This window comes from Hyperolius riggenbachi, chromosome 4 (genome assembly GCF_040937935.1).
Source record: "Hyperolius riggenbachi isolate aHypRig1 chromosome 4, aHypRig1.pri, whole genome shotgun sequence".
NCBI classification, from domain to species: Eukaryota; Metazoa; Chordata; class Amphibia; order Anura; family Hyperoliidae; genus Hyperolius; species Hyperolius riggenbachi.
This window is the reverse complement of record NC_090649.1, coordinates 92,578,800-92,593,359: the sequence shown is the minus strand read 5'-3', so window position 1 is coordinate 92,593,359 and position 14,560 is coordinate 92,578,800. Positions and strand designations below refer to the sequence as shown.

The window sequence follows — 14,560 nt, the reverse complement described above, 5'->3', positions numbered from 1 at the left end:
GGCCCAGCCTCATCCTGACTTTGCCTTCTGCAGCCCCCAGGTAAATTGAGTTTGAGACCCCTGCTCTAGACCAAGGGTGTGAAACTCAATCCCATAAGGGGCCAAAATCTAAAACAAAGATTCACAATGCAAATCGCATTGTGGGCTAATTTGTTTACTGAGATTTCATATTTATTGAACAGTTTCAAACTAAGTGGTGTAACTATAGCGACTGTTATTAGGGGCCTTGCTTTCCTCCCCCCTTCTGCAGAGTAGTGCAGGGAACAGTGCAATATTTACCTGCACTTGCAGCACTTGCAGGGCGATTGTGTGTTTAATCTCCATAAGTCACAACAGAGCTGGGACAAGGTCCTCCAGCACCCGAGGCTGAGACACCAAAGGGCGCCCCCCCACCTCTCCCACAATGATTTCTAATAAACAAAGAGGCACCCCAGGGCCCCCAACCCCCCCCCCCCCTCCCCTCAACACCTTATTCTCTAGTTGTCTTGCAGTCACTGCCATGTATCCCCTTTTCTTATTTCTCTCTGTTCAGACACAATAGGGGAATGATAGCTGAGTGAGTTGTGCACCCCTCCTACACTGTGCCCTGAGGCTGGAGCCTATCTCGCCTCTGCCTTGGCCCGGCCCTGAGTCACAAGCACATTCAAAATGTCATGCAAAGTTCTGCAAATAATCGAGTGGAACACAGTGGCGGCATTGCCAACCAAAATACGTAACTGTGCAGCAGTTATAGTCCTACCGTGGGTGAGGTGGATGGCGGTGGGTGCTGGACAAAAACGGGCAGCCAAACGGCCCATTTGCCAGCGGTGTTTCTTCCGAGACTAGCCTCGAAAGATGCACCTCCTGCGAAACGGCCGATAAGGTCTCCCCTGTTCTTCCTGGCAACCACATACTCTGCACTGCATACCACTGGCTCCCGATGCAGGTCACATGACAGGAGCTGGAGGTATTTTTTTTTTTTTTTTAAATGTTTGGAATCATGTATGATTTTCGTTCCACTTCTCACGTGTACACCACTTTGTATTGGTCTTTCACGTGGAATTCCAATAAAATTGATTCAAGTTTGTGGCAGTAATGTGACAAAATGTGGAAAACTTCAAGGGGGCCGAACACTTTTGCAAACCACCGTATAAGGAAATCTTCGTGCTAACGTGCAAATATCAAATCTCCCACAAGTGAGTTCCACCTACATGAGAAAGGTGCCCTACCAAACTAGCCACATGGTAGAAAGGGAATTCATAATAGTATTGTGGCATTGCGCAACGGACTGCCTCTTTGTAGATCTGTTTAGGAAGATCAAAGAGCAGCAATTTCTGGAAGCGCTACATTACGGGCAGCACAGCAAGACCATCAACTCACATAAAAGTTGGAATTTGCAGACAGAGCATATTTTGTGTGTGGGAGTAACCAAGGCCACTAGAGGAAGATCTATAGCTAGCTAAAGGTATGTGTCTGTTTACCTTCTAGCACAGAGTGTAGCAAAGTAACTGGATGTGAGATATAATCTTACAGAAAGATGAATCGTTGCTCTGCTGATGAAAGTAACATACCGGGATGTAGTAGACGTTCATTTTCGGTGCTTCGTTAGCGGTGAACAACATTCCTGGGGAGATAAAGAGCAGGTCACAAAGGCATGTTTATACATATGCTGGACACCTGACAGCTGTGCCGGGGACGACACCACACACTGCCTGACCAAGTAAGCATGGGAAAGCCCAGCATCCAACAGCACCGCCAACAGGGATGGGGAGGGGGAGAGAGAGATGAGTCTTCAAAGGGGGACAAGCAACAAGACTACTAAAATAAAGCGCATTAAAGTGTAACTCTGCTTTCTTTAAAGTGTACCTGGGGCAAGCGTCGGGTATGAAAGTGCATATTTAACTAAGAAGGGTAGTCTCTGGATCCTATAGAAGCTTCCCATACTGTCCTCTGGTCCCATATGCCAAACGCGCCCCCCCCCCCCCCCCCCTAAACATTATGAACAAGGGCATGTCGGCAGGAACATCGGGCGAAGCTTTTCTTTAAACAAACGCTTGGGCATAACCGAGCTCATGCGAGTGCAACACAGTCGCGCTCTTGCCAGAAGAGGAGGGCATCCCTAACGTTGAGCAGGGTCCCAGCAAGCAGCAGCAAGAAGGATCTGGTAAGCCTCTACAGGGTCCAGAGACTTCCCTATTCTTGGGTAGGTATTTTTTTTTTGACCTGAGCTTCGGGTCAGATTCACTTTAAAGTTTTACTACGCTTTGGTTCGAAACTTTTATTAACCTATCAATACTATAGAAATCATTCTGTAACTGAATGCCATTATCTTTCAATTCCAGTCTGCAGCTGCTATAGCTTTAGGAAGCTAAATCATTACTATATAAATCATTCCATAACTGTCTGCCATTATTATTGAATTGTAGTCCACTATAGCTTTAGGAAACTTGCTGGAAAGATTCCCAGAATTCTCCTCTCTCCATCTGTACTACTGGATCATATGTTTGCACATAGCAGGAAGTAAAATGTATTGATTCCTTTGCGCCAGTACAGTATTGCTAGATTGCGGCAGGAAAATGATTCCTCACTTCTATAATGTTGACGGCATGAGTACACAGCTTTTGGGAATAATCACTCCTATCCTGTTAACAGCTGACATCCAAACAAGGAAGCGTTCTTAGTAAAACACTGTAAAGCATATGACGAGGTTCAGAGAGGAGACCAGGTAAGAGCTGAGAAGTTACAGCTGCCATTAAAAATAATATTACATTTGCATAAAAAAGGCAAAAAATTTTTTACTTCTCATTAAAAGGGGAGTTATATTGCAAAGGTTACCTGATGTGATGAGACACGAGATAAATTTGTATGTACAGTCCTAATTCTACTTAGAACTAGATGGAGTTCTTTTTTTATTTTTATTTTTTAACGTGTAAGGGTTAAGAATTCAGATATGTAAATGACACTCTCTTTGTACTTGAGGGTAACTTTCACTGAAAACTAATTACAAGGCATATCATTTTTCCTTTGCAGAGAAAGACTTAAAGAGACACTGAAGTGAGAATAATTCTCGCTTCAGAGCTCATAGTTAGCAGGGGCATGTGTGCCCCTGCTAAAACGCCGCTATCCTGCGGCTAAACGGGGGTCCCTTCACCCCCTAACCCCCCCGCAAAATCAACAACCAAATTGGTCGTAGATTTTGCTGCTCCTAGAGGCAGGGCTAATGGCTGCAGCCCTGCCTCTAGTCGCGTCTATCAGCGGCGCATCGCCGCCTCTCCCCCGCCCCTCTCAGCGAAGGAAGACTGAGAGGGGCGGGGGAGAGGCGGAGATACGCGCTGACAGACACGCGTGGGGCAGGGCTGCGGCGGTTAGCCCTGCCTCAATCCGGAAAAAACCCCCCGCTGCTCGAAGGGGATTTCGGGGGGTCAGGGACCCTCGTTTAGCCGCGCACACATGCCCCTGCTAAGTATGAGCTCTGAAGCGAGATTTATTCTCGCTGCAGAGTCTCCTTAAGTACAAGGAATGGATAAAACAAAAAGCTCAATAGTTAATAAGTGGATCTGTAAAACACTAAAAAAAAATGTCATTCAGCTGAGATAATAAAAACTTGGATTTTTAGTTTTTAAATAAAAAAATACTACTATGGGATTCCAGGAAAGACGTATTTGGTATTAGGCCTATAGATACAGTTAACTCATCAGTTTAAATTTCACTTCAGGTTTGCGTTAAAGTGGACCTGAACTCAGAACTCTGCTCTAAAAGATACACAACAGCATAATAACCTTTAAACAAAAAACATTTCTTTGTTACAGCTGATGCAAATCCTAAAATAAATCTGCTCTATTTCTACTTCCTGATTCATGGAAGCAGACATATTGTTAACATCCTGTACTTTGAAATGGGCTTATCTGCAATAGGCAGCCATGTGACACAGGGGAGTATCAAATTACAACTAGTGATTAGACACAGATGAGGGGGAATTACACAGGCTAAACTCTTTAAATACATACAGGGTGCATTACTATTATTTTTTCCTAGTATCCTGTGCAAGAGTTCAGGTCCACTTTAAAGTACAGGACCATCTAATAGCTTGTAGCTTTAAAGTATAGCAGGTTTTTAGCTAATTCTATAGTTTTTTTCTTTTTACATTTTACAACTTTGCAAACTAATAATCTATAAATGTTTTGTTTATCTGAAAAAAAAAATTAAACCGGGTTGCAACCATGATACCCACTTTGCAAAGCCTTTAATATTATTTATCTTCTTACTTTTCAGAGAAGAAGGGCAGCCTGGAGGAAGGACAGTTAGATGTGTCAGTCGTCTGTAAAACTCACCTGAATTTGGGTATAGACACACATCATTTACATCTGCCTCTGGTTCAATAGATGTGAAGATTTTACCCTGAGAAAAAAAAATGGAACATTCATAAAATGAGTCATAAGAATCAGTCCACTTCCACCAACCTATATATGGAATACAGAGTCAGCTGTAACCTATAAAGATGCCGTATTTTTGGGAATAAAAGATGCTTCAGACTATAAGATGCACCTACATTTAAAGGACCAATACCAGGGTAAAAAATGACTAAACCTGGTGCGTTCATGGAGCAGGGGCGTTTTATGGACCTTTTCCCCAAACTGTTTCTAAGCTAAACTGCCCGGCTACTCTACACTAACCCCTGCTGCCCCCACCAACTACACTACACTAACCCCTGCTGCCCCCACCAACTATGCATTACATTAATACCTGCTGCCCCCACCAACTGCACTACACTACACTAACCCCTGCTGCCCCCACCAACTACACTACACTAACCCCTGCTGCCCCCACCAACTGCACTACACTAACCTCTGCTGCCCCCACCAACTACACTAACTCCTGCTGCTCCCACCAACTACACTACACTAACCGCTGCTGTCCCCACCAACTATACATTACACTAACTCCTGCTGCCCCCGCCAACTACACTACACTAACCCCTGCTGCCCCCACCAACTATACTTTACACTAATACCTGCTGCCCCCACCAACTACACTGCACTACCCCCTGCTTCCCCCACCAACTATACTGCACTATTCCCTGCTGCCCCCACCAACTACACTTCACTAGCCCCTGCTGCCCCCACCAACTATACACTGCACTAACCCCTGCTGCCCCCACTAACTACACTGCACTACGCTAACTCCTAATTCCCATCAGTTTGGGGGCTGGTTGGTCCCCCATTAACATATCGAATGTAGCAAAGCACTTTCGGAGTACCCATGGAGGTGACATGTCCTCATTCTCCTTCCAGGGTGTGGAGAAAGTCTCTCTGCTGAAAAGGGGAGGGGATCTACAGGCACTGATCAAGAAGAGGGAGGCACTATGGATTTTCTGTATGGGGACTGCAAAGCCCGCCCGCCCTGTCTACTCTCTTACCGGCCGCTCATCACTGCAATAGTGAGCGGCGCTGCACATGCCACTGTAATCCAGGATCGTCATGCCGGCAAAACTCACCCGCTCCGTCTACTCTCTTTTCTGCCGTTCATCACTGCAAAAGTAAACGGCGCTGCACATGCCAGGATCGTCATGCCGGCAAAACCCGCCCGCTCTGTCTCCGCTCAACCCGGCCGCTCATGGATCCACTGGCTGCACTACAAGACATTTACTCCACTCTGTTGACTGCACACTGCACTCGGGTCCCTGCAGAAGGTGAGTGTGCACGCCTGAAACGTTTATCACTCGCATATAAGCCGACAGGGGGACTTTTGAGCACATTTTTTGTGCTCAAAAATTCGGCTTATATGGAAGTATATACGGTATTAAAATCACGGTAAAATTGTTGCGATCGCAATTTTTTTCCGAAAAATCAATGAAGGCGGCTGGGGTCATGATGTGTGAAGGACAGCGCCCTTGGAGGACTGGAGCGTACAGCGCAAGATGAACAGAAAACAGGAGCACGAAAGCAGGATTGGTAAGTGCTCCCCTGAGCACTCTGCACCGTACCTTTTTTTACTTAAGAAGTCAGCAATAACACTTAATGAACGCATATACCAAATTAAAGGATATGATCATTCAAATCCGATGGGCGGATTGATAAACCTGTTATTTACAACAGTTTTTCATCTATTGTGAGCAACTTCCGATTTCTCTGCAATTAGAATGTAAGGTGCCCTGTATCTAAATCTCTTTATATTTAAGGGGATCCTCCAGCCGAATACTAAAACCAGGAAGTTCACCTAAGTGGGGCAATTGAAAACTGCGCAGGTGCAGTTCTGAACCACGTGAGCACAGAGAAAGTAACCGCTCATCCACGAGCGCTTTCTTTCACTGAGCAGGTGCAGTTCAAAATAGCGCTGCTAGGAGGAACTACCAGGAAGCTGCTGAGATAAGAGGACCAGGGATGAGGTACGAGGACAATAAGCAGGATCAAAACACTCATGAAAAGGTAACGTAGCCCACCATAGGCTTCAATCAGTTTAGGGGTACTTTAAATAAGACCATGGGATTCCAGGAAAGTGCTATTAAGGATTAAGATTATAGATACAGTAGAGTCCCGGGTTAACTGGAACTCAGGCATCCGACAGTCAACTAACCGGCATGCCTGGCGGGGGGAGAAAGGGTGCACTCCTACCACAGTTTGTAGAGTATTGGGCAGCGTTAGTGACTTACAAATGCTCCGGGTGCCCATGTTCTTCTCTCCTGTAGCTCCCAGAGGCTTTGTGGCGTCCTTGTATGGCTCACCGGTGTGTCACCTGACCCGCATTTGGTCACGTGACACCGCGGAGCCCTACACAGAGAAGGTCCTACAGCCATTGGGAGTTACAGGAGAGAAAAAGATGAGTGCCCGGAGCATTCATAAATCGCTAACGCTGCCCAATACTCTGCCTTTAATAGTGCTATATTTAACGCACATTGCTTGACTTCTCAAGCAACCAGCAAGCACTCATATCCGGTATCAGGCAATCCCCGCCTCTTCTGGATAAATGAGACTCTACTATAGGATTGTTTATCTCAGCAGTTTATTTTCACTACAAGTTTGCTTTAATGTGACAAAGCCTTCTTCACCGCGAGCATAAGAAGTACCCATGTTTTTTTTTGTTTTTTTTTTTAAAGGATTTAACAAAAATAAACAACCCCTCAAACATTGTTGGGCAGGGGGCTGGGACTCAATTAGCAGCAAGTAACAGTAGGGAAAGCACCCAGTCAATGTGTTTTCATTATCAGAGTGCGGATGGCATCACAATATTCCAAGCAAAGAGTGTCAAACTTACTAATGTACTGTATGTACAGTACCTCGTTCCAGATATACTATGCAAGCCATAGTAACAGCCAGCTTACCACAATGCCTAGAATAATAAACCTGGAATGACGTACATTCAAGTGCGTGTGCGCAGGTTTATTTGAAGTTTGGTTACTCGCTACTATAAACACTTTATGGAGATGCGTTATCAGGCTGTAACATGTATAAACTCTGTGCAAACAAAGCAGTTCAGGTAAGAGATCTGCAGACACTGACTTACGTTATCTTTATTCCACATTTTGATAATCCTGGAGTCAGCAGTTATGATGAGCTCTAACGGATCGTGAAACTGAATGGATTTGATGGGTAACCCGTACTGGTGATCCTTCACGATCAGAGGCCGGCTGGAGCGCAGATCATAGAGCAGCACCTGCATGGAAACAATGCAACGCTCAATCTACCATGTCCACAAGGAGAACGGTCTTTAACCCTCTAGCCGCCAGTTTATTTAAAGGCTTGCAAGCACTCCAGGCTAATTTATTTTTAGCACTTTGTTTTATTTCTTATTTGTTAGATGTCTTTGCAAATAATTAGTACAGCTGTAATGTGTAAGAACACATTACACTTGAAAAAAGAAAGTGTGCTAGGGCTCAAAAAAAGATATGACTAATCACAAAGAGAGAGAAAGCCCATATAGCAAGCACCACTTATTGAGGTATATAATCATTTATTAGAACAATATATAGAAAAAATACATGCATCTCTGACATATTGGAGTATTCAAACACATGTACATAAAAACAATTAAAACCGACCATATGGTCGCAACCTTGAGTGTGCTCTATTTTGATGCACACTGGGGTAGCTATTTGAGCATATTATTGCTATTCTTTAGTGATTTACATAGTGGCAATCTAATTGTTTGTTGATCACTTATATGGACATGATTGTTTGCAGCTGTTACCATTTGCGACCATATGGTCGGTTTTAATTGTTTTTATGTACATGTGTTTGAATACTCCAATATGTCAGAGATGCATGTATTTTTTCTATATATTGTTCTAATAAATGATTATATACCTCAATAAGTGGTGCTTGCTATATGGGCTTTCTCTCTCTTTGTGATTAGTCATATCTTTTTTTGAGCCCTAGCACACTTTCTTTTTTCAAGTGTTGCGGACACCACTCTGTGTTCTTGCTCTTCTAAGGGCGGCTTCTGCTTACCGCCCTCTCAGTCTGGCACCTTGAATTGTAATTTATCTAATACATATTTTTTACTTCTAATTTTGAAGTTACGTTTTGTAATATTAAATACATACATATATTCATATATATAATTGCATTCTCTGTGACATCTTTGGAGTTTCAACAATGGAGAGCTTTATTGAGGGTTTAGAGTCTAGTTGGAATAGGAAGTTTGAAACTGTATTTTCTGGGCTTCGTCCCATTGGAGGAAATGGTATATCTGATGAAGCCAAACGGATGTGCAGGTTATACAAAGATACTAACAAAGCATATCTCAGGTTGTGGTGGAATGTTCATAGTTTGAAACAATACAAAGATGAGGGTATTTTTCCCAGAGGACTTAGAGTCCAAATTTTTCCTGCTTGGGAGGTCACCAATGATTATAAAACTATTTGGGAGGCTGGGTTGGCCAAGTGTTCTACCATTATCATTGATATGCTTGTTGAACATGATGAGAAATTGTTGATTAAAAAGAGGGTGGAGCTCAGGGATCTTGAGAATACCATGAAAACCTTTGATAAAGACACGATTGTCCAACCCTTTTTAGACCAATTAAAGGCAGATATGGAGGGATTTGAGAAATTTATTGTTGATGGCAAACGTAAAAAACTCATGAGGGACCGCCAGGATTATGACAGCGGGGCAGCCTATAGATGGAGACACAGGGGGAATGGGAGGAAGCGTAGGAGACGCCCCAGACCCCAAAATCCACAAAATCCTAACAAACCTAATGGAGCTATACCTCCTCAATCTAGGCCTGCCCTGCCGTCTGGAAATGAACGGAATCCCAGGGCTGCTCCACTACATGATTCTGCATCTACAAGTGATTTTTTATCGGACAGCGATACAGATCTAGAAAACGAACCCGGAGGGGTGGTAGGAGACATAAGAGCAGGATTGCTCAGGGATCTACAGACCCCACGAGTAAAACGGCTGAGGGAACAACAACATGTGGATTAAAAATCATAAATCTTACAACCCATGAATTGACTAGGATTGAGCAGAGTGTTTTGGAAAACTTGTTTTCAAAAAATACTTTGAGGGGGGCACGGAGGCCCCTCCACCACAGATGGAGTCCTTGGACCGTCAGGTCTTTGAGGATTTAATGGGACTATTGCATGAAAATCAACAGGATGACATGGAGGCGGATAAGGGGGGCAACGTTGTTCTCTGGCCAAAGGAGATGTATTTACAGGAGGCTTACCATCTTTTGAAAAATACAAACAACTATGTACTATTACCAGGCAATCCAACAGAATACTACAAAGCTCTACTTGATGATCTCCTAGCTTCGGCTAGGTATGCAGAAATCGATTTCCTGGACATCAAGATCAGGATTAGTGCGGAGGGTCAACTCAGCACGGATCTTTTTCGCAAACCAACATCAGTGAATTCGCTATTACATTACCAAAGCACGTGGGCTGACAGAACGTTTTAAGGATAGAGGATACCCTAAGAGAGTGATCTCCCAGGCATACCAAAGAGCCAAAATGGTGGACAGAGCATCATTACTTCATCAGACATTCAAACCTCCGGATCAGCTGACATCTGTAATATGTTTATCTGATATGGACGCTATGGACATTGCCCAGGATTTTTGGTTGTATTATTATCCATTCATGTATCTTGGGGACTCTATGACCATGAGATGGACCTTGCTTTGTGTGTTTATGGATTATCGACCTTGATAAATGGCTCTGATTCTGGACCATCTGTTCCTTCCGGATTACCTATCCTTTGAAAATGAGGAATATGAGACATATATGGACTACAGAGAACTTTTGTGGCCCCCTTGTCCTTCTCCCCCCTTCTGGACTGCCTGTCCCTTTAAATATGTCACTGTATGAACATTAGAGAACTTTGGACTGTGCTCCTCCCCTTTGGGACCCCAGTAATATATATATCTGAACCCCCTCCTTGTTCTAGATGCTATCAATTTTGGGCCATTTATGGGTATATGGTATTGTTGATTTAATATTATTAAGATGAATTATGCATGTATTTCACTGGCTTAATGCGTGGTAATGCATTGATGTATTGTGCTATTATTATGAGATGTGGTTCTGGCTCCCTCTGGTGGCTATTCCTCTTTCTCTGAGTAGCTCGTTCTCTCTTGGTTTTCAGGCTTGTCTTGGCTTGATTTGTATCTACTCACCTTCCGGTTTGCGCTCCAGCGTGGCTCCTTCTTCCTTATTATTCATTTCGCTCTACTTCCTCCTCCGTGACGTCATATCCGGTTGACGCGCGGTGATCTCTGGGGCGCTTCTGCCCACTCTCCATCTTCCTTACTTAAACGCCGATCTGGCGTGGAGTAACAGGTATCCCTCTCCTCTCCTTCCAAAGCGGGGTGACGCCCGCGGAGCTTGCGGGACTGTCTTGAAGGGACTCCCCTACATCTTCAGCTGCACTGTCCTGCCTTCTGGTCTTCCTGGGCTAAGTATCCTCCTTCATTTTTTGCACTTCTCTTTCTCACTGTGCACTCCAGGTATAGGCTGCTCCTAGATTACTGTGTATATAGCAGTCCTTCATATTTATATATATATATTTATTTTCTCTGCATTTATTCTTGTTCATTGAATGTTTTCTCTTATATATTTATTGGTGGATGTATGTTTTCACTTATATGCCTTGCACTTTACTGAACCCGGGTTCAACCTTGAGTGTGCTCTATTTTGATGCACACTGGGGTAGCTATTTGAGCATATTATTGCTATTCTTTAGTGATTTACATAGTGGCAATCTAATTGTTTGTTGATCACTTATATGGACATGATTGTTTGCAGCTGTTACCATTTGCGACCATATGGTCGGTTTTAATTGTTTTTATGTACATGTGTTTGAATACTCCAATATGTCAGAGATGCATGTATTTTTTCTATATATTGTTCTAATAAATGATTATATACCTCAATAAGTGGTGCTTGCTATATGGGCTTTCTCTCTCTTTGTGATTAGTCACAGCTGTAATGTGTATTTATCGCCACTTGTCATTAGGAGGCGGTGTGAGACAATAACAGAGGACTTCTGCTTTCAATTTCTATATTTTCTGCTAGTAGAGAGAGAGATCAAAGCATTCCAAGCATTTACAGCACAACAAGTTCTGCTGGCTGAGGTCACAAGCAGTGCACTTATCTCAAACGAGATATCATCGCTGAAGCGGATAATAAGTCCAGGACCACTATCGGGAACAACTGTAACATTTAAAACATACATATATATATAAAATGTTCATTTTTCTCAGATTAAAACGCACAACAAGTTACTATATTCCTATGTTCCTGTTGCTTACAGTAGGCCAAAAAGTACAACCCTGTCAGATGTCAGCTTTTCACTTACTTCTGTAGGCGACAGCAACTCAGTAGAAAAGTTATTTATGGTGCATTTTACTTTGGCGGAAAAAAAAAATCTACCTTTTATATGCACAGTATACATTTTAAAATTTTTCAAGATAATTGTCCTTTAAAAATGATTTAAAAAATGTAGTTTGCACACCCGCACACATGTAATGAGAGCAAACTCCAGATTCCTCTCAGTTCAATTATTATTGAGTGAAAATGACATTTTTGCAATACTGAAATGATAACACAAACACACATATATACACAGTAGTCGTTTTAGCCTGTTGGGTAACGGGCACTGCAGTGGCGCACACGTGCCCGCAATCCTGCGCGCACACGTAACCCTGAGCACATGCAAATCGTAAGCGTAACCGCCAGTGACCCACACCTTCCCGCCACGCGGGCCTGCGTCTGAGCAGTGTGGCGGTACACACACGTACAGACACAAAAACCTGTGACTTTATTTAATAACTAGCAGACCCAAGCCCGTTTAAAATCGGCCTCCCACTCACTCACATGCCCGGCCGGCTCCCAGGCCCCGTCCTCCTGTCTCTGTGAGGCTGGGTCCGTGCTGCGCTCATGCGCAGTAGCAAAAAGCACGGACCCAGCTACACAGGGACAGCGTGATGCAGGGACACAGGGGTTTTATTATAGAGGATGGCAGTTGGTGCTGTCGTTTTGTTTTTCTTCATGTCTGCCAACAGTAAAGATAATGACCCGCAGGTGGATCAAACAATGTGAACGAGTTGCATGGTAAGTATCAATCATTTCTTAATCTATCTTGTATTTTTTATCTTTTTATTTTGCAATGAAATAATGTGTTGATATTTTTTGCCCTACTACTATATTTCGATAAAGTTCCTCTTTAAAACCAATATTCCCTGTTTTTTGGTAGTTTTATGCTGTAGGCATACATGTAATTTTGAGATTTATACCACTTTCAGTGGGATAACTTTTTGAATGACTTTGCACACGCCTGTCTATGCCCACCTGACTATAAGCCAATGTTTAATCCAGTGCAGAGGCTAATATATGGTCAGGTGGCAAAAGGGGGAGGACAGGAGCTCTTATTCTTACCTTTCCCTGCAGATGCTCAGAGGTAATAGCAAGGGGCATTGGCAGCCCAAATACATCAATGATTATCAGAGTGGCCCTAAGTGAACATTCATCCAGCCCATTCGAAAAACAGGCAAAACCGGGGCCCTGGAGACTGCTGACTTAAAGGGATACTGTAGGGGGGTCGGGGGAAAATGAGTTGAACTCACCTGGGGCTTCTAATGGTCCTCCGCAGACATCCTGTGCCCGCGCAGCCACTCACCGATGCTCCGGCCCCGCCTCCGGGTCACTTCTGGAATTTCAGACCTTAAAGTCTGCAAACCACTGCGCCTGCGTTGCCGGGTCCCCGCTCCCGCTGACGTCACCAGGAGGGTACTGCGCAGGCCAAGTATGGTCTGTGCCTGCGCAGTACACTCCTGGTGACGTCAGTGGGAGCGAGGACACGGCAACGCAGGCGCAGTGGTTTTCAGACTTTAAAGTCAGAAATTCCAGAAGTGACCTGGAGGCGGGGCCGGAGCATCGGTGAGTGGTTGCGCGGGCACAGGATGTCTGCGGGGGACCATTAGAAGCCCCAGGTAAGTTCAACTCAGTTTCCCCCGACCCCCCTACAGCAGGGGTCCCCAACCACCGGGCCGCGGCCCACTGCCGGTCCGTGGGCAGTTGCCAGCTGGGCCGCGGCGGGTCTGGCCTCTCACCCCCCTCCCCCCGCGGCCGCCGCTCCTGTCACCGATTCCCCGTAGCCGCTTTGAGGATTGCAGCATCTCCTTTTACAGCAGCGCTTCCTGCGCAGCTGCTGTAAGGAGGGAAGAAAGCGAGACAGCGCCGGTATCCATGGTAACGGCGATCGCCGCTACAGGAAGCCGCTGCCCCGCTTTCTTCCCTCCTTACAGCAGCTGCGCAGGAAGCGCTGCTGTAATAGGAGATGCTGTATTCCTCATAGCGGCTACGGGGAATCTGTGACAGGAAGCGGCCGCCAGTTCAAAGCAGGTAACAGAAGCGGCGGCCGCGGGGGAGGGGGGCTACACTGGGGCACTATACTAGCTATCCTGGGGCACTATACTAGCTGCACATGGGGCACTATGCTAGCTATACTGGGGCACACTGGGCACTATACTAGCACTATACTAGCTATACTGGGGCATACTGGGCACTATACTAGCTATACTGGGGCACACTGGGTACTATACTGGGGCACACTAGGCACTATACTAGCTATCCTGGGGCACACTGGGCACTATACTAGCTATACTGGGGAACACTGGGCACTATACTGGTGCACACTAGGCACTATACTAGCTATCCTGGGGCACACTGGGCACTATACTAGCTATCCTGGGGCACTATACTAGCTATCCTGGGGCACACTGGGCACTATACTAGCTATCCTGGGGCACTATACTAGCTATCCTGGGGCACATGGGGCACTATACTAGCTATACTGGGGCACACTGGGCACTGTAATAGCTATCCTGGGGCACACTGGGCACTATACTAGCTATCCTGGGGCACTATACTACCTATCCTGGGGCACTATACTACCTATCCTGGGGCACATGGGCACTATACTAGCTATACTGGGGCACACTGGGCACTATACTAGCTATCCTGGGGCACTATACTACCTATCCTGGGGCACTATACTACCTATCCTGGGGCACTATACTACCTATCCTGGGGCACATGGGCACTATACTAGCTATACTGGGGCACACTGGGCACTGT

The 14,560-nt window shown here is 45.0% G+C and overlaps 1 protein-coding gene across 1 annotated transcript in view; it reads right to left on the bottom strand.

The window, feature by feature from the left end:
- NOL10 (nucleolar protein 10) overlaps positions 1-14,560 on the bottom strand; it is a 115,141-nt gene that overhangs the window by 69,679 nt on the left and 30,902 nt on the right. The window contains exons 11-13 of the mRNA XM_068280302.1: positions 7,480-7,629; positions 4,311-4,377; positions 1,551-1,603 (exon numbers count right to left, since the gene is read on the bottom strand). Of these exons, the coding sequence (XP_068136403.1) occupies positions 1,551-1,603; positions 4,311-4,377; positions 7,480-7,629 (270 nt within the window). The remainder of the gene's footprint in view (positions 1-1,550; positions 1,604-4,310; positions 4,378-7,479; positions 7,630-14,560) is intronic.